The sequence below is a fragment of the Peromyscus maniculatus genome, chromosome 1, assembly GCF_049852395.1.
Source record: "Peromyscus maniculatus bairdii isolate BWxNUB_F1_BW_parent chromosome 1, HU_Pman_BW_mat_3.1, whole genome shotgun sequence".
Lineage (NCBI taxonomy): Eukaryota > Metazoa > Chordata > Mammalia > Rodentia > Cricetidae > Peromyscus > Peromyscus maniculatus.
In genome coordinates this window covers 69,089,519-69,109,556 of record NC_134852.1, presented here as the reverse complement: position 1 = coordinate 69,109,556, position 20,038 = coordinate 69,089,519, and the positions used below count along the sequence as shown (strand labels likewise).

Sequence of the window (20,038 nt, the reverse complement as noted above, 5' to 3'; positions counted from 1 at the left end):
TTGCATTTTTTCAGCCACTATTCTGAAATTTTTCTCTTCTAGATATTCATATTGGTTCCTTTAATTGTATATTAAAATTATAAACCCTGTACACTTTTTAACCTCCTGCTTCATTCTGTTCCTCATACTTAATTCAAATGTCATGTCTTCACTTCTTCTGCCAGCTCAGATTTTTTTCCTTGAACACTATAATGAATATTTAAAGTTGTGAGTTCATTTTGTCAGGTCCATTGTTTTGACTGGTTCCTTTTTGTACTTTGGTGATATTTTTATTTGCCTTATGTATGTTTCATTTCCTCCATTATTGTTTTCCTTTTGCTCTTTTACCATAACTAAGGCACTTTAGAATCTTAAGTCCAGCCATCTACACTTCTTCAGAGATGGTATCTGCCAATTTACATTCTTCTCTTCAGTTTGCTGTATATACCTATTTCAGTGTGCTCTTAGTTTTTGTTACAAATAGGCATTTGAAAATATAGTCATCATTCCCATCTTGGTTAGAGAAATCTAATCAGTTTAAATGAAACTTAGGGTCTTCTTATATATCTTCCTGGGCATGCATTTTTCCTAAGCCCATGTATGATTTTCTCAATGACCCTATATAAAAAGCTACTCTTTATTAGCCTCTGTCGTCTTTTCCAAGGTTTGTCTGGGTCTACAATAGCACTGCTACCTTTCCCAGCCACACCACACTCTGCTCCCTATGTTTTGGCTTAGTTGAGATAGAAAATATTCCTTTAAGTAGCCCTCGGAAATGTAGGTCTTTCATAAGGAAGTTTTGGTGCAAATCCAAGTAAAATCATTTTCAAGGCAAGTTTTGCTTATAGAGCTCGAAAAATGTTACTTTTTCAAGTTTTTGATGGTTCTAAAGGAGACCAAGTTTTTCTCACAAATCATTTTAAGGGCCTTTTGCATGCTAGGTAAGCACTATTCCACTGCAGTAAATCAACAATCCTGATTGTCCTACTGAGATTTGCTTTATGGTTCAGAATAAGGTCTGCTTTGGCAAGTGCTCAAAATGTAAATGAAAAAAATGTACACATCACTGTTGTGTGAGGTGTTCTGTCACTTAAGGTAGTTAAGAATGATGTTCAAGTAACTAAGTACTCTACAGCTTTACTGTTATCCTAAGAATGACTCAAACAAGTATTTAAGATCTATAACTTTAATTGTAGATGTTTTTTTCCTTTGTGATTCAGTTACATTAGATTTTGCTTCCAGTAATCAAGGGCTGTTCTTAAGTACAGGTTTGTCTTCTGGTTACATAACTCCTTAGCCACTATTAACTTATTATTTGCTTCAAAGCATATTTTGCTATTAACATAGCTCAGCATTTCTTTTGACAAGCTGTTATTTTTTTCTCCATCCTCTTTTTTAAAACCCATTTCTCTTTAAAGTCTACTTCCAATATTCTTATGCATTGCATAGTTAGTTCTTTGTAAAGAATCCATACAAAATTCTGTCTTTTCAATGAAGAATTTATATTATAAAATCATCACTTTGCTATTCAGTTTGTTAGTCCCATTATATATTCCTCTTGTTTCTATTGAGCATTGAATTAGTTTCCTAAGGCTTCTGTATTACCATACACTAAGTGAGACAGTATAAGAGAAATTCATTGTGTTAATTTTGGAGTCTAAACAAAGTAACATTCACCTTTTTAAAAAGTCAAAGTATCATCAGGGCCATACTTTATCTAAAACCTGTATGGGATAATCCTTGTCTCTTATAGGTTCTGATTTTTTTTTTATAAAGTAATCCCCGGCATTCCTTGTCTCTCAGAAGCAATGGCCCAATCTCTTGCTCCTTAATACATACCCATTTCTTCCTATGTGTGTATGCTCTCCTTATTCAATAAGGGTATCAGGCATACTAAATTAGAGCTCATTCTAAAACCATCATCCTCAGTTGACTACAACTGAAAAGATGTTATTTCCAAACAAGCTCCCCTTCATAGGTATTAGGACTTCAATATATCATGTTGGGGGAGAGGTTAGACCATAGTTTGTGTGATTGCCTTTTAAATTTGTTGTGTTATTAACTTCAACTGTTTGATCTAATGGGTGTTTTAGAGCTTCCAGTACACATCTAGATCAGTCTACCTTCAGGCTACAACCTTTGTGAATAGTATAAGAAAGTTACAATGGTGTTTTCTCATTTCTCATCTTTGATCAATATTCGCAGTTTGAATATTATTAACAATATGATAACTTTTAAGAACTGTTATTTCTGGCTGACTTAATTGTATGATATTTGTGTATACACATTCTTACTCTGCTCTCCCTTGTATATTTGCATTCTGCATCATTTCCTGCTACCTGAAAGTTATATGTCAGATTTTTCTCATCACTATTTAGGTTAATGGGTAATGTGAATTAGTGTAATTTTCTTCATGCTTACAGTTATTTTAAATCTGTATGTATAGTTTATCAAATTTATATTTGACTGTGTCTTAAAATATTCCTTGTTGCCTCTGCCTTTCCTCCTGTTATGGCACTTTGATTTTCATACTACAGATATTAGGGCTAAGTTGTTGCTTCTCTTGTTACCATTATGGTAGCTAAATGTTAGTCCTTGTCAACATTCCTTGTGAAAGAGCAACCTGCAGTTAACTGTCCCAGGCACCTGACCATTTTAAGTCTTAACACCTGGATAGCTGAACTTAGTTTAAGAAAATTAATGTACCAGTGTTTTACCAGGGTACCTAAATGTTTTTAGGCATTTCTTGAGTTTTAGATATAAGAGACTCTCAAGTTCTGGTGTTTATGTACTTTCAAAAGTACTATCAAGGATAATTTTAACACAACTTCAAAGCTATTACCCACCTAGGAAACCTTCCAGCATTCTGCCCTCCTCCCTTAGGTGCCCCTTTCCAGGCCCACCTTCACACCTCTCTTTCTACATTGTAGCACACAGAAAGGGCAAAGCTCAGGTTGCAATGAGGCAAGTGAATTGCTACCTTCTGCCTTTTCATTTCCCCTTCTGATTTTCTGATTTTAGAACTAGTTAAAAAACAAGGCCAGTGAAATGGCTCAGTAGGTAAGGTGTATTTGTTGCTAAGCCTGACAACTTGTTCAATCCCCCAAAGCCACACAATAGAGGAAACCAACTCAAAGTTTCCTTGCACATGCACACTCGAAGAATACTGAGCAAAATCTTTTTTGTTTTGTTTTGTTTTTCGAGACAGGGTTTCTCTGTGTAGTTTTTGGTGCCCGTCCTGGATCTCGTTCTGTAGACCAGACTGACCTTGAACTCAGAGAGATCTGCCTGACTCTGCTTCCCGATGGCTGGGATTAAAGGCATGCACCACCACCGCCCAGCACTGAGCAAAACCTTATCAAATAACAAATGCACACACAAAATAAACTAATAATGTAAGAGTTGAAAAACAGACTTTGACAAATTAAGAACTTACTGAGGTGGGGTGGAGAAACATGAGCAAGTCAGTTTTACTTGATATGTTTGTTGATGTACACATTCTCTGGGGGACCCTTTGGATGCTAAAGATCAGGTATATATACCCTTTTATAGCATCTGTGCAGAGGATCAGAAAGAACCACACCTCTATTTTTTTTTTTTTTTTAAACAGAAGGAACATGGAAACTCATTGCTACCACCTAAATAGGAGGGTGGTTTTTCCTCTGGTATAGTCACAAAGTACGTTAGTTAGCTTTGTTTTTTGTCTTATATCCCTCCAACAAAGCTATGAGCAGAGGCAATTCAATGCAGTAGAGTACTGGCTTAAGGGCTGTGTGCATCAAAACAGCCTATACAACCCTGACAAGCACCATAACTTTCTAGGCTTCAGATCCTCTCATCACTTGGGCTATGTGATCTGATTGCCTCTCTGCTTTTGTTCTGTAATCCAAGAGCAGTAGAGCGGCCCAGAGCTCCTACTACCTCTAAGCTTTAGGAAATTGTCAGTTGTTACAGAGAAGCTCTACACATTTTGCACCTGCCCAAAGCTAGCACAGTGGTCAGAAGCAATTTGGACTCAGTGACAGATTTGGACTGTGATGAAGGCCTGAAGAACCCTGAACCTCATGCATCTACTATTGAGAAACTTGACTCTACATTCCACTGACCAGGCTAAGAATATATTTGGGGTCATCTCTCCAAATTACCTATCAGCCATTCATTAGGGGAAACATGGCCTAGATTCATGAAAATTTATTTTGATTTAGGCAACATCTTCTAATTTAGAAGTCACTCATATAATTTCATTTCACCCATAAAAATAATTATCTCTTCACTTAATATAGGACAAAGGTAGAGTCTCCTTGGTAAGAAAGGTGACAGATCTACCACAGATTAATATTTTCACTCAGATAGCAAAGCAAAGTTGTCACTACTAGGGGTGGGGATAAATGCAGATGGAGTCTACAGGATATGAAATTCCATAATAATAAGGTTTGATGTGCTGCAGGAAGGGGCAGAGGTGTTGCAGGCATGCAAAGTTCTGAAGAGATTTGGGGATAGTCTGGGAAATAAAAGAGAATTAGGAGGAAAGGAGTCTAGGTGATTTACACATGGCATAGATGACCATCAGTGGACCCTACAATGGGGAAGATTATAGCTATATATAAGAAAGGACAGTCACTGACAAAGAAATCTAACAAGTAACAAACTTGAATTCCAAAACAGCTGGAGTCACATAACACACAAATAACTCAAAACAGATCAGCAGTGTATGTGAAGGTACTCATGGGATTAAGGAATGACATAACAGAAAAACTAGCCCTTATCATTTATACAGGAGCTTGAAGATGGAGGGAGAAGGAATAACACTAAGGGGGTTTGAAACCACCACAGGAAATCATATTATTTTGTTTAGATAAAATTATGTGATATATGTATCTTTAGCCAGTACTCAAGTGTTGTACAGAACCACTGACAAGAAGAAAAGGCAAGCCTTAAGTTGGTAAGATGGCTCAGTGGGTAAAGGCCAGCACCAAGCAACACCTGAGTTTGATCCCTGGGACCCAGATGGTGGAGAGAACCAACTCCAAGTTGCCCTCACCTCCACTCTCTCCAGAAACACAAAATAAGTTTAAAATGTGATTTAAAAAATAAAAGACAAGCTTTTTAAACAAACCCTAGGACAAAGTGTGGAATACTACAAAAAGAAAAAGCCAAAGCACAAAACACCTCTGAGGCCTAGAGAATGTACACATGCACACACATAGACCCAGCATTGCTGACTCACATCAAAGCCACCCTAAGCCAAGACACTGTCATAGGTCAAAGAACCAAGAATCTTATATAGACTCAAGTCCATCAAGCTTCTCATGTTTTCCAAGAGTAACCTGGGGAAACATGTAAGGGAGCAACTACATGCTCCACAAGAAAAATAGTAATCAAGACACTGAAAGTAATGACTTTTACCTTTCCCAGCAATATTCAGCATCTGTGTAATACTATCAATAAAATATCTTAACCTTGCCTTCAAGACTGCTACTGAACTCAGCACACATGAGGGAAAATTTTCTTCTACAAAATCACAACAACAAGCAAGATTTAATAACACAGCAAACTCAGGTCATGACCAGTCAGATGAACATAATGAAAAAAAGTGAGAATGAGCAACGAAGATGAGGTCAAGATGGGACCAGGGAATTCTTGAACTTTCTATATCAAGTTTTTTCTTTGGAGAAAATTAAGTTTATAAGGAGAAATATATTAAGAAAGGACTCTGAGAAACATTTTTGGCAACAACACTTTCTCTAAAAGAAAAAAGCAAAAGAATTTGGAATATTGTAATTTTATCTTTTCTTTAAAATTTAAAACCAGCTTGGGGTGGGAATCCAGCTATAATTTTTAAAGTATAATTTTTATAATTTTATAATTTTTCTAGAGTAAAAATCCAAAATGACTACAGAATAGACCCCTACACACACCCCAACTGAACCTAATACTCAGGACAATGATCCATGAAGGAAGCTGGCTAAACCAGGACACTCTGGTGAGATGATTGTGTGTTAAGTGGAGGATCTAGTTTCTAGCTGTATTTGTATGTATGCAATAGGTGAGTGATCTTGGGCAAAAAAAATTATTTATAGGTTTGGACCTGGGATATCCTAAAATAAGGGTTGAGCAACCTAATCTTTTGGGTTAATTTTGGCCCCAAGCATCCACAATCAAATTATCTCAAAAGCAGACATTGGAAAGATATTTTTAAAAAAATAAATAAATCTTTAATTATGTATACAGCATGTATGACTGCAGGCCAGAAGAGGGCACCAGATCTCATTACAAGATGGTTGTGAGCCACCATCTGGTTGCAGGGAATCGAACTCAGGACCTCTGGAAGAGCAGTCAGTGCTCTTAACCTCTGAGCCATCTCTCCAGGCCTGGAAAGATAGTCTTGTATAACCTAAAATACTAGCCATTTTCTCTCTAGTGAGAGGTCAGCATTTTAGACCTTATTCCTTGAAGTTGTTACCATTTAAGTGGTTGGGATGCGCACGCGCGCGCGCGCGTGTGTGTGTGTGTGTGTGTGTGTGTGTAATGGCATTTGGCATTTAAATGAAAATGTTAGGGATCTCTTGACCAGTACTTCTACATATTTCCCAAATATTACCGTCTATGCTAGAAAACACTGAGTTCATCTTTAAATAAATGCATTCACACCACTTAGCTCATCATTAAATAACTGCCGGTTTAAAGTGTTACTAGATAACTAAAGGCGCACCTAACTAGGCAAAGGACTTATGTCTCAAAAAGTAAGTGCTGTTTGTTCTATATGACAATTTTACATGGACTGTTTTCATTTCCTTATTTTCCCTTATGAGTTGGTTATGTAAAAACAGAAAGCATAGATCATAAAGACCAAAAACATACCCTTGCATAAGTAATGTGATTATGAATGCAATTTAAGGACTTGGAGGAATAAGTAAAAAGTAGCATAATAATGAAGGGATAGTTTAAAGTCACATACAAAAACCTGATGGATTTACCCATCACCTTTTAAGGAATAAAGGAAAAGCAAGCTCATTTTCTTCTGTTGTTTTTCCAAAATGGGTGTAAACATAAGACCACTGAAGGATTGTGTTATCCTTGCATAATGGAGAAAAGGTGCAAGGAGTGTCTGAATGTTAGTAAAGCTGTACCCAGGATGGGTCTTCATATACAGGAACAATTTTTGTAACAATTTTTCTTTTTACTGGTAGTTTTATAGAAGTATGCAAAAGGTCTGGTTGGCTAACCAGGTCGCATCTTTGCAATCATTTAATTCATACATTCAATCAACAGATATGAATTACAGAGTGGTCATTGGGATTAAAAAAAGTGAGACCATCCCTACTCTAGTACAGCTCAGTGAGGAACTAAAAGCAAAAACTGAAGTAAATACACAAATACAAATGACCTGGAAGAACTATGGTACAAATTCTGAGAAACACAATATAAATATATCTAGTTCCTAAATTATTATATTGGGAGCTCTAAGTGGGAGCTCGTAAATGATGCAAGCATTTTGGAAACAACTTCTGAAATGCAGTTAGGTACTAGGCTAGCTTCCATTACCCAAGTGTACACCATCTAGTTACAAACTAGAATCCCTTTGGACAATCTTATCTTGAAACACTTCCTGCTACATCTATCTATTTCTAGGCAAGTCTAGTTTATATGAGAACCTGGGCTCCATCTCCCAATCTTCCAAGGTCCCTCAAAACAAATCTTACTACTGTGGTCTTTGGAATCCACCAAGAAAGGTTAAATAGCACAATGAAGCATGGTGATGGGACCTGAGAGAATAACTAACAATTATTTTAGAGTTAATATTACAACTATTTGAAATATCTGCACTTGGCTAACTGGATTTCATACAGTGTATATCAGGTTATCTAATGAGAGTTGTAACTGGAAAATAGAGCTAGTGGTATGGAGATGTTAAGAAGTAGGATGAAAATAAGATTCTAAGACAGTCTGATCATTGTATGATTACAAAAAGTATATTCAAATTTTGATGTAGATCCCTCAGGCTGAGCTACAAACAAAAGCAAGTCTCTAACCTTAAGAAGCCTGATCTAGTAAGGGTAACACAGATAAAGTCAAGCAAACCAATAAACCATTTTTTCTCATTTTCCTTTACTGTGAGTTCTTTGTGTAATTCTCAAATGATAGTTCTTCCATGGACTTTATCTTTAGTCTTCTCTCCTCCCTTCATTATTGTTTCCTGATCATAATACTCCAGGGAAACAGTCCAAACTGTGCAATTATACACTATTATAAACACTCTGGGCTTTGCATGTATGTCTAGTCCAGTAAGATCCTCTCTGTGTATGACACCTTAATTGAGCAAAGCAGCTCTGAATTAAACTGAAGCATCCAGCAACCTGGAAAACAGCAAACATCCAATAGTTTTGTTAATGAAAAAAAAATGTTAATGAAAAACTTGAACTTCTGTTAGATTATGATAACAGCCACTTTTAAAATGTTTAACATATAGATTATTCTTCATCATAGATATTATCCCACATTTCTTAAATCCTTTGCATAGATCTGATGATGCAGATTTTATGTATCTATAATGTTGGTGGGGTACAAAAGTTGGTTTGGTTTTCTTTTAACGTGGTCTCTATTTTTTCTGGTGAGGAATCATCAAGCTTTGAGACTTTTGGGGTCATATTCAGGAAACAAAATGTTTATTTTGTGTGCACCAAATATCCCATAGTACTTAAATATTAAAATGTCTAATTCTTAACCGAAGATTTTAAGTCTTCCTGCTCAGGTCTTCCTATGGATGTAAAGCCTGAATGTAGGGCCTATAGCAACTTGACACCCCCACAAACCCCCACACCCACATACACACACCTTCCATCATCCTTTAGGCTTAACAGCTACTTAGGGCACTTCTGCACTAGAGGGAATCATAGAAAAGATATTGTCTTAGTTATCAAGTAGTTAGGATTATGAGAAAGTTGTGGTAGGGAGTGGGGTATTAATAACTTTCTTTCAAAAATTTACCTTCTTGGCAATCCCACCTGAGATTTTTTGGCTTTCCCATTAGCTTCCAACGCTTCCTACTGTGAATGCATCTATGTTGGGTAGCACTCAGCTTCTAGGTGTGTGTCTTAATAAGAGAGGTCATTTGTGCAAGGTAATTCTTAAGACAGCTGATGGCTTATCTCCTCTAACAACTACACACAGCTCGTGAGAAACACCCATCTTGACCAAAGATGGATGTTAAATGCCCTTTATTCAGCTGCCAAAGGCCACGCCAATCATGTCTTACCTTGGAATCCCTGCAAGAGTCAATCACCATTCCTGTGTCACCCAATATCTAAAGATCACAGATTAAGTCTCAAAGTATGTCATTTCAAACACACCTCACTGGGTTTAAGAATACTTGGAAAGCTTCTGGCATATTTTGAGACCAGTCTTACCCTGATAGCAAAACCAGAGATAAGAGGAAAAAAACAAAAACAAAAACTACAGACCAATATCATTTATGAATATAAATGCAAATATGCTAAACAAAATACTAGCAAACCAAATCCAGCAGCATAGAAAATGGTTTATGTAGCATAGACAAGTGGGGTTATTCCAGGAATGCAAGATTTGTTCAATATACAAAAATCCATCAATGTAATACAACATATCAATAGAATAAAGACAAAAACTACATGACAACCTTAATAGATACAGAAGCATTTGACAAAATTCAATACTCTTTTTTTTGATAAAAAAAAACACTCAATAAAGTAGGAATAGATGGAAATTTCCTCAACTTTGCAGCATCTATGAAAAACCCACAGCTAACATCATATTTAATTGTGAAATAACTAATGATTTCCCCCTAATATCAGGAACAAGAAAAAGATGCCTACTCTTGCCACTTCTATTTAATATTATACCGGACGTGCTAGCCAGGGCACTTAGGAAGGAAAATAAAGAATCTAGATTGGAAAGGAAGCCAAATTATTTCTATTAACAGATGCACAATCTTGTAAACAGAATCAGCTCAGAATACCTATAGTATACAAGGTCAATACACAAAATTCAATTCTTTCTAGATGCTTGCAATGAATAATTCAAAAATTAAAAAAATTGTAATAGCATCAAGAAAAATACCTTCAAAAAACATTTAACCCAAAAAAATCAAGATGTATACACTAAAATCTATAAAACAGCATTGAAAGAAATTACAGACCTAAATAAATGGAAAGACACTCCATGTTTATGGATTAGAAAATTTAATACTGTTAAAATACCAACATACTTCAATCTGATGTATCGAATCAACACAAAAACTATCAAAATCTCAGATGCTTCTTACGCAGAAATTAACAAATTGATCCTAAAATCCATGTGGAATGCAAAGGACCCAGAACAGGTAAAATGATCCTGAAGTAGAACAAAGTTGGTGAACTCACACATTCTAAATTCAAAAGTTACTACAAGGGTACAATTAAGACAATGTGGTACTGGCATAAGAACAGACACATAGGACAATGGATTAAATTCCAAGAGTCCATTTTTACAGTCACTTGTACGTGTGTGTGTGTGTGTGTGTGTGTGTGTGTGTGTCGGGGGGGGGGGTGTTTTGTTTTTGACAAGGATGCCAAACCCACTCAGGAAGAAATAATTATTAGTCTATGTAACAATTAGTTATTTGTTCTACTGGATACTCACATATTAAAGAATGAAACTGGGTCCCTAAAATGCACCACATGCAAAAATGGATCAAAGACCTAAATTTAAGAACTAAAACCATAAGATGCTTACAAGACATAAGAGAAATGAAAATTTAATGTGTACACAAAGTATTCATAGTTGTATTCATAATATGCAAAAAGCAGAAACAACACAACTATCCACAACCAAATAGACAAGCAAAAAAAATACATTATATCAATACAATGACAATATTCGGCCACAAAAGAAACAGTACCGATACATGCTACCACAAGAATGTACTTTGAACTCGTTACTTTGGGGACGGTGGGGGAACAGACAAAAAAGGCCACATATCATATGACTCCATTAACATGAAATGTCCAAAATAGGCAAATTCATAGGCATATGTAGATGAGTAGTTGTCAGGGTCTGGGGGTTAAGAACAGGCAGTCACAACTAATGGATACAGAAAACTTTTTACAGTGATGAAAATGCTCTGGAATTATATATAATGACAACTTCACAACTCTGTGAATATACTATAACCACAAATTTTACACTTATTAAAAGGGTGAATTTTATACTATCTCAAACAAAGATGAGAGAAAGCACATCTCTTCCATTTAAAGGTGGATGAGATAAGATCAATTCTTCCAAAATAAAATCTTTATTACAGACATTTCCAATCTCTATTTTTTTGTTTTGTTTTTGTTTTTTTTTAGTTATCAAGCAAAGGTTAGGAGAACTCCTCTCAGGATGTCTTCCAAGATGTTATCTAGCATCTGTATAGCAATTTCATTAAAACCACCCCAGAGATAAGGTACAATTGGGTATAATCCAAATCAAGGGAATGGCAGGGCCAAAACTAAACTCAGGAGTCATTTCACTGAACGCTGTAATCACGAATCTCAACCACTCTGTACTACTATTTTCCTTATTCCTTCCACATCATTTTCTATGAATTTTGGGGAAATGAAAAATAATGATAATGATCTTAGAAAAATAATTAGGATAATGATCCTAGGTCCCATGCATGTCAGCCTAAGAATCTTAATTTGATACTTGATTTTTTCTTTCAAGGGGAAGATAACAAATATTAGGTGGTCATATGGGCCCACCCATACCACTAGTCTGGCTGTATGACTTTTGGTAAGGTGTATAACCTCCAAAGTTACAGCGATTGACCTATTTTGTGCAAGAACCATATGCACAGTTACTCAGCAGTTACTGAAAGTTCTCTTCAGAATTTACAGGAATCTGATTTACAAAGAGTAAGAAAATGTTAAATATGACTCACATACATTTATAGAGAACTGCATCTGGAGGACTCCTCCAAGAAAATTTGAGGGACTAGTAATAGGAGAATGATTTAAGGTGCCAGCTGCCATCTTTGCTGGGATAAATAGAAGTGTGTGGGTAGCATAAAGAAGGTGGCTTCTGCTATCTAGCTTACAAGAGAAGGTAGAAAGCAGTCACAAAAACTTGCTTTCAACAATCTAGTCTTTTTCAACTCTCTGACTTCCTTTTCCATGGGCCAATATGATTCAGTGAGTCCAGAATATGAATATGTGTGTGTGTACATACATATACCTAAGAGACAGAAAAATCTATGGTGATCAATGGAATAAGAGGAGAAAAGAGAAGAGAAGCAGCAAGTAGAAGTTGCTATTATTATTTTACTCTGGTGGCTGTGGTAAGGGTAGAAAGGATAAAGGTAGTATTAAAATCAGCAAGTAAAGCGATGAACATCACAAAGAGTAGCCTCAGAAAAACACTTCTTTCTCCAGTAGGTTATATGGATTCTTGAGAAAAAATTCCTTAAAACAGGTTTAAGTTTCAGCATAGCCACCTTATGGAAACAGGGAGTAATGCTGCCCAATTATAAGCATGTGCCACATGTTAACATGAACAAGTTCTCTGAAGCCTCATTTATAGGTTTCCTTGGATATATACCTTCCTATACAGGGATGTATCTCCAAATAAAGCTAAGGTAATTGTAAGTGGATTTGATCACACGATTAACTATAAACCACAATATATACAATCAGACACTCAATTCATTTGCTGCAGCTGCCAAGTCTCCAGAAAAATTTTGCTGCAGGCTGTGCTTTTATGCTGTAAGTTTGAAATGTTCTACAACAGTAAAAGGTATTCTTTTACTCATAAGATACTGTTTTTTGACATTCTAAGAAAGCAATGAAAAGGCAGCCATAACAATGTGGTAACATGCTGAGAAAAACTGAATAGGAAGTAAATCAGAGTTTATTTTTTCCTCTTAAAACTTTTTAGGGAATTTTTTCCCCCTTTCACTTAATATATTGATGTTACTTCTGTCTGATAATCTATATTATCACTTGAAAACTTTCACACAGGTATAATATCACAAGTACTTCAATACTGTAGTGATAATAAAACTTGAGAACTAAAGAACACAAATTTCTTCACAAATTTATTTTATAAAATGTACCCACTTAATTTGTCTTCTTATTACTTTCATAATACGTAAGAAGCACAGTGGATGAGAGAGGCCCTTTAAGATGACTATAGTCACATTTAGGGGTCCTAGAATCAAGGTAGCATACATACCACAATAGTGTTCTAAAGGCTAGCCCAGAAAAAAACCCACATTACCTTATCACAATATGGAAAGCACTGAGTTCTTTTTCCCATTAAGATATAATTTGTTTTTTTAAGCCACTGCTTTATTTAGCATTACAGTAAATAATAGTTCTGTGTCAACTACTACAAGAATGAAAAAAAAAAAAAAACTCTGACAGACATCCTTTTCCCACTTCCAATGATTTGAAAGCTACTTATTTTGCCCTGCCAATTTTAAAATATAAGGTTGATTTGCACTAACTGTTAAAACAATCAAGGCACAAGCTCAACAAATTAGCTGCAGCTTGTAGTAAAATGATATACCAGTATGTATCTCCTTAAAAATACATAATTATTTTATTTTATTATGCAACAAAAGAAATTAACATCACAGACATAGAAGACTACGAATGGGAAACTACATTAAATATCCAGTAATTTAAGCCTATTTGTACTTTCCTATAGCACATGAAATATTTAACACTTTTTGAAGTAAAATTTAATTTGGGGGATATACAATGTAATTCTCAGGAGTAATAGTTCCATTCATTTGCAGGCCTGCTTACTGTGTGACTAAGTAACACAAGGCACAGTAGCCATCCTTTCTGTTATGCTGCAACACTGATCGTGTGTCTTGGAAAATAGCTGATTAAACAAGATGATGGCAATAGAGGGGAGACTTTGGATTGTCTATTAAAATCTAGGTAATAATAAAGATTCATTTTAAGTGCACTTTTACATGCTTATTTATACAACAAACTTTCTAATTTTGTTGCAGTAGGCTTGACTATCCTATCATTTGGCCAAATGCACTTTCCCCAGTAAACTTAAAACAACAACAAAAACAAAAACAAAAATCCCTGTCCTTTCATATACTAAGAGGATTGGCTACTGAAACAGTTCATTGCAAGACACATGAAGACAACGTACTGTGGCATGAGTTGTTTTAATTTGTTGTGCTGTTACTAAAGAAAAGTTCTGAGGGCTGTGATTCAAACATTCCAAGTTCTCCCTTCCATCTTTATTAGATCTCAAAATTTTGTACAGAAAACTCTTTGGGGGCTAGAACAGCAGTACTTGCACCACACTGTTTCCAAGACTTCAAGTTTCAAAAGAAAATTGATAGGAGGGGAAAAAAAAAAAAAACAAAAAGAAGAAGAAGAAGAAGGTCCTGATTTGAATTAGATACAGGGACAAAAAAAAAAAAAAAAAAAAAGAAACAACAACAAAAAAAAAAAACCCACCACCACCACCAAAACCAAAAAACCACATACTTGAAGATTACATGGTCTACAAATGGTGGCAATGTTTTCCTTGCGAGAGTAGTTTTGTTGGTATATATATTTTAAATACTCAAAAAGGCTCAACCTCAAGCAGTAATAAACACAAGCAAAAGTGATTTAACCCTTAAAATAAATATTCAGAAAAACCTCTCTGTACATACAAGTGAAAGAATATGTAACACTTTCACACAAAAAAATAATTATAATAATAATAAAGGATTTGTTCATATATGTAGCTGAAATCTGCTGTTCCAGCCCACAATGTCCCCAATGAAGAAGGGAGGCGCAGACATAGATGACTACTGTGGTTCATTATCTTACAGCCTTTTTGTACTGGGACACTATCACCACCAAATTATCCCTCTTACTATATTTATTAAATTTTTTTAAGGTTTTTCTTTTTTTTTTTTTCTTGTTTTTGTTTTTGTTTTCGTTTTGTTTACAGCATGCCAAATCCTTTGGCATATGTGATGGCCTTCAACAATCTCTCTTTAAGTTTTTCTTTGTTTGAATATTCCGGAAGTAAAAGGACATTAAAGCAAGTATGAGATGTAGGTAACCTAAATAGAGAGAAAGAAAAACAGGAAAATCGTTAAGTCAGAAAAAATACGCTCAGTGTTAAATGCTCCTATTAGATGCTTATCTAGTTAAGATGGTTTGTAATGAGAAACTACAGATTAAAATATATCATAAACATTGTACTGTTCATCGACAAAGATCAGTTGGTCTTTATTTTATGAAATAATGCTAATATGATGAAGGTGATAGTGATGATAATAACATTTTGCATTTATTAAGTTTATACTCTATTGTTTTAGATACTTAAACCTTCGTAGTTCGTTTAAATCTTCAGACAACAAACATACCAAGATAATACTAAACCCACTTAAAAGCTAAAGTCATTAAATAACTTACTCTCAAGTTGAAAAATAAGTCAAACGTAGTATTAAAGATTTCAGAGTCTGTGCTCTTTAATACTGATTAGAAATGCAGTTGGCAAAATGACAATGAAAATGAGTGGATGGAAAATATAAATTAATTAAAATTAAGAGCCATAATGTATCAAATAATGGAGAATAGACAGTAATGAAAATATATGTTGATGTATAGCAAAGTCAACATACTTCTAAGGATATATCGTCCAGCCCCACCATAAATTAGTAAGTATTTAATGGGGAAAGGATACAATTAAATGTCAAAATTATGTAACTCAGGATTCTAGAATAAACTTTAAAGAACTAAGAATCCTCTACATTTCAGTGTAAACATTCTAAATGGCTTTCTTAACAAACTGTAAAACAAAGGAGAGGATAAATCATACCAATTTGACATACTGTGAACTCATGTAGCTCCACAATTACTTTTTAAGTATGTCAACTTTACAATTGAGTAATAAAGGCAAAATATTCCCTCCACTGATTTTTTTGTTGACTTGGCTATTATTTATATAATAGCAGAAGAGAACACAGAGGCTAAATGTTGCCTCTGCTCACATGTGTGCAGCATGAGGTGAAAGGTTTACAGTAGGTATGGAGTTGCACTTCAATAATTACCTTTCTGTGTCTGGGCCATTTTTGGCTATGATCATCTTCAATTTTCCCAGCCCTCCAACAGGTGCTCTGTCTGTGCCTGTTGTAAACTGTAAGAAGAGTCTTTTCTGTTCATCTGTAAATGAATGAACAACTTCCCAGAACTCCCTAATGAAAAAAGATACAATACTAGTTTTAATTTGACATTATTACAAACACAAGCTCATTGTTACTACATCATTAAGGACAATTTTACAGTTAACATTAGAGATACCAATATCATCCGAAATATATTTTATTTACCATTCTTCCATTACTCTGTTTACTTATTCCGTACTCAACTTTGTGAAGGCAAGGTGGTAACAGATTTAGATTATAAGAAAAACATGAACTGAAGTAAAAAAAAAAAAAAAAAAAAAAAAAAATCAGACTTAAAAGCAAGAATACAAATGTACTTTTCTTTCTTTCTTTCTTTCTTTTTTTTTTTTTTTTTGGTTTTTCGAGACAGGGTTTCTCTGTGTAGCTTTGCACCTTTCCTGGAACTCACAGAGATCCGCCTGTCTCTGCCTCCCGAGTGCTGGGATTAAAGGCGTGCGCCACCACCGCCCGGCCACAAATGTACTTTTCATATAGTGTTTCTGAGCAAGAGTTACAATGGTATTTATACCACATGTAGTAACTATAAGATATACCTGGCTGACTAAAATCTATAAACTAAACAACGCAATAATCTTTATGTTACTCTAAATTCAAAAAACAACACACAAGCTCATAATGAACAATTTTGGTTTGCTTCAATTAGCTATCTGTAAAATGAGTATGTTTGAATTAGCTATCCATATAATGCATATAGCAATAATTTACAGCTAAGAAAATAAAGATTTCAGAAAAAATTCAAAATTATTTTTAATTGGCAATAGAGTATATTTTATGCTTTATATTTAAAGTTCTTTCCAAAATAAATAATCTTACAAGAGGGCTAAATAGATTGCTCAGTGGTTAACAGCACTTGCGGTTTAATCTGTTAACTCCTTCATGCTATATTTTGTCACCTCTACTAGCTCCATGACATGACATCCCACACTCAGTCTGTCTCTCTATCTCATACACACACACACAAATGTAAGAAAACCGTTATTCTGACATTAATCACATTATTTCCAAAATTTCAATATCCAAAAGCTTTATCAGATTTCCTGGCTTTCTTCAATCTATTATCATGATTCCTGTAAAACTAATACGCACCTAGAGAAAATAATAATGGTACACACATTCAACAGGAAACTGGAGTAGGAATTTGTGCAAGAATCCCCCATTTAGAAGGAAAAGCTCATACTTCCATTTGTAGACGTCGTTTTTGGGGGTTGGCAGGAGAAAAGTAGTCTACTGCAGTGCCAAGACTCCTCCTAGGACACAAAAGCTACACAGGAGCCATTGGCAGCTAATGGCTGTTGGAGAAGGGAAAATCAGATTTTCTTTGGGAGTGTGTCCATGGAGAGGTTGACCATGTTCCAGTACATGGGTTCACAGGCATGCATATTTGGGTCATTCTACTTCTAGAATAGGGGGATAGTTTTTAAAAAGAAGGCCTAAGTTGGGAAGGGGCTTGGGGAGTGCAGTAAATCTAGTAGGAGTTGGAAAAGGGTGTAAGGGGTAATATGATCAAAATACACTGTATATATATTTGAAATTTTCAAAGAATAAATTATTTTAAAAAGTTTAAAGCTGTATTGCAAGATGTATGGTTAAAATAAAAGCCTTCTCACACTCAAGGCTCTGATACTTGACCTAATCCATCATCAAAGGAGGCAGACATTCAGGTATCACTACAGATCACGGAGGAAGCAGATAAATCATGGTCACAGTGACCAGGTCTGGCTATGTTCCATTTCTGTAGTTGTTTTTAAAATAGCAAAAATCCTCAGAGGTCCATAAAATCTACTTAATGAAAACAATGCTGAAAGAGATCTCCTCTTCATGTTATACCCTACTAAAATCTTTTAATTAAAAAAGTATGTATTTAGAAAGCTCAAATAAAGTATCAAATAGATCATATCCTATTCACATTCTCCAAAATCTATTCAAATCAAAGAGAGAGACAGAGACAGAGACAGAGGGAGACAGAGAGAAAGAGTGTAATAAAAATCTATGCAGAGAATAAAACTAGGTCTTCAAGTAATAAATCTCCAAAGACAGAAGATAAACAGAGTTAGGGACCATACTAGGACCAAACAAAATGGCAGGCATAGGAAGTTGTGAAGAAAGGAGTGGCAAAGTTTTTCAAAAGGGATAGATATGTCTGATGAAAGGGATTCGAAATAAAATAAGATATAGTTAAAAACCTAGAGAGCACTGGATTGTGTAAAGCAGAACCAAATGTTAATGAAATATTGTACAGCAGTAAAAAGGGACCCCCTTCAACAGAGAAACCACTTAACGTGACTCTAGAATACTTTGCTCCCCCATGACATTTATTAACAGCAGGTCCAGGCAAAAAAATATAAAAAAAAGTAAATGAGAAAAAAATTTAATTTTAAATACAAATACAAATATTATGAGGAGTCCTGCAAATAAGAAATAAAGCTTTCTGGCATAGGAAAGTACATAAGAAAGACTGAATCATGAATAATTTAAACTTTAACATGAAAAGTTCAGCCACAAAGAATGCCATGGATCAAAAAAAAAAAAAAAAAGAGAGATGAATAAATTCAAATGGAAATGAAAATACTAGAAAATTCTGAAACACTATGCATAGGAACTCTGGAAATAATAGGTGATTTATGAATGAAGTGAGCAAAGGAGAAAAAAGAAGTCATTTCTATTTGACAATCATCCAGTATTTGTATCTGACATCAGTCTAAAAACAAAAGGCAAGATGGGGGCAGGTAAGGGAGGGGGAGAAAGAGAGAGGAGATAAAATAATTGAAACTAAAGAAATGCATATCAAAGTAGAATAGAAAAAAATTGTTAAGTACATTGACAAAACCTTTCACTTAGTAAAAACCCTAATAAATAAAGATAAATGGCAATGTAGAGGAAATACTGTAAATTTTTCTATCATAAGGACCAATGTCTTTAATGTGTAAGAAAAGGATATGTAAAAAAAGGATAAGGGAAAGGATATGTAAAAGATATTCCTATAATTAATTCAGCATTCATGAGGTGGAGGCAAAAGTTAGGCCTAGGCAAAATCTTGTCAAAACAAACAAACAAAAAGGAAAAAGATCAATAGCTGAACAATAAAATTAAAAATATTAATATTAAAAATACAGATAGTTAATACAGTGTCCATGTATTAAAGAAAAAAAAATACATGTCCATGAAGATTTAAAAACCTACATTGCATCAATACTTTGTGGCAGTAGTAGGAAAGCAAAAATGTTGCAGAAGTAACTTCTACATTAATGAGGGGTTGCTTTTGAGATATACTTAAAAGAAGATTATTTCTAGGTTTGTTCCTTGAAAGTCCTACCAGCAATAACATTCAATAGTAAATCATAATCCTAAATGCAATTCTCTAATCATTTCTTCGAACAATGTTTTATTCCAGGGTAGAGGATAGTAATGTTCAAGATAAGCTAAAATTTCAAACTTTAATGGAGTCATGTGTCATGTTAAAAATACAGTCCTAAAACACATACACTACATAAGAAAAAAAAAATCCATGAATTCATAGTACTTGAACACAAAAATAAACTCGCCTAACATTATTTAAATTACCACATTATCTCTTCATTTTCTCAAACGTAAATACATTTGACTTTACCTTTTCAACAAACTCCTTTCTTAAGGCAATAAAATAGTACTTGCTGATACAAAAAAAGATAGGAAAATAGGAGAATGACAGATGTAAAATGATCAAAGGAAACTGTTTTCTTAAATCGACATTTTTGTAATCTCAGGTTAAATGGTGAAATAATGGATTAAAGAAAGAGACAAAAATAAGATACATACAAGGCAAAGAAGTATCAAGTCACAGCTATTTTGCTTTAGCTCTACAATCTCTGT

General features: G+C 34.7%; 1 protein-coding gene and 1 long non-coding RNA gene across 17 annotated transcripts in view; one reads left to right on the top strand and one right to left on the bottom strand.

Moving 5' to 3' along the window:
• Positions 1–20,038, top strand: part of LOC107399369 (uncharacterized) — a 254,016-nt gene that overhangs the window by 121,025 nt on the left and 112,953 nt on the right. The window lies entirely within an intron of this gene.
• Ube3a (ubiquitin protein ligase E3A) overlaps positions 7,139–20,038 on the bottom strand; it is a 99,906-nt gene continuing 87,006 nt past the window's right edge. For 10 of the 15 annotated variants that reach the window (XM_042277151.2, XM_076544023.1, XM_042277146.2 and 7 more), the window contains 2 exons: positions 16,055–16,198; positions 9,498–15,061 (listed from right to left, as the gene is read on the bottom strand). In XM_042277151.2, coding sequence (XP_042133085.2) covers positions 14,941–15,061; positions 16,055–16,198 — 265 coding nt within the window. In that variant the 3' untranslated portion in view covers positions 9,498–14,940. Of the gene's footprint in view, positions 8,337–9,497; positions 15,062–16,054; positions 16,199–20,038 lie in introns of those variants that run through there. The other 5 variants (XM_076544018.1, XM_042277152.2, XM_076544007.1 and 2 more) reach the window with 1 other exon arrangement.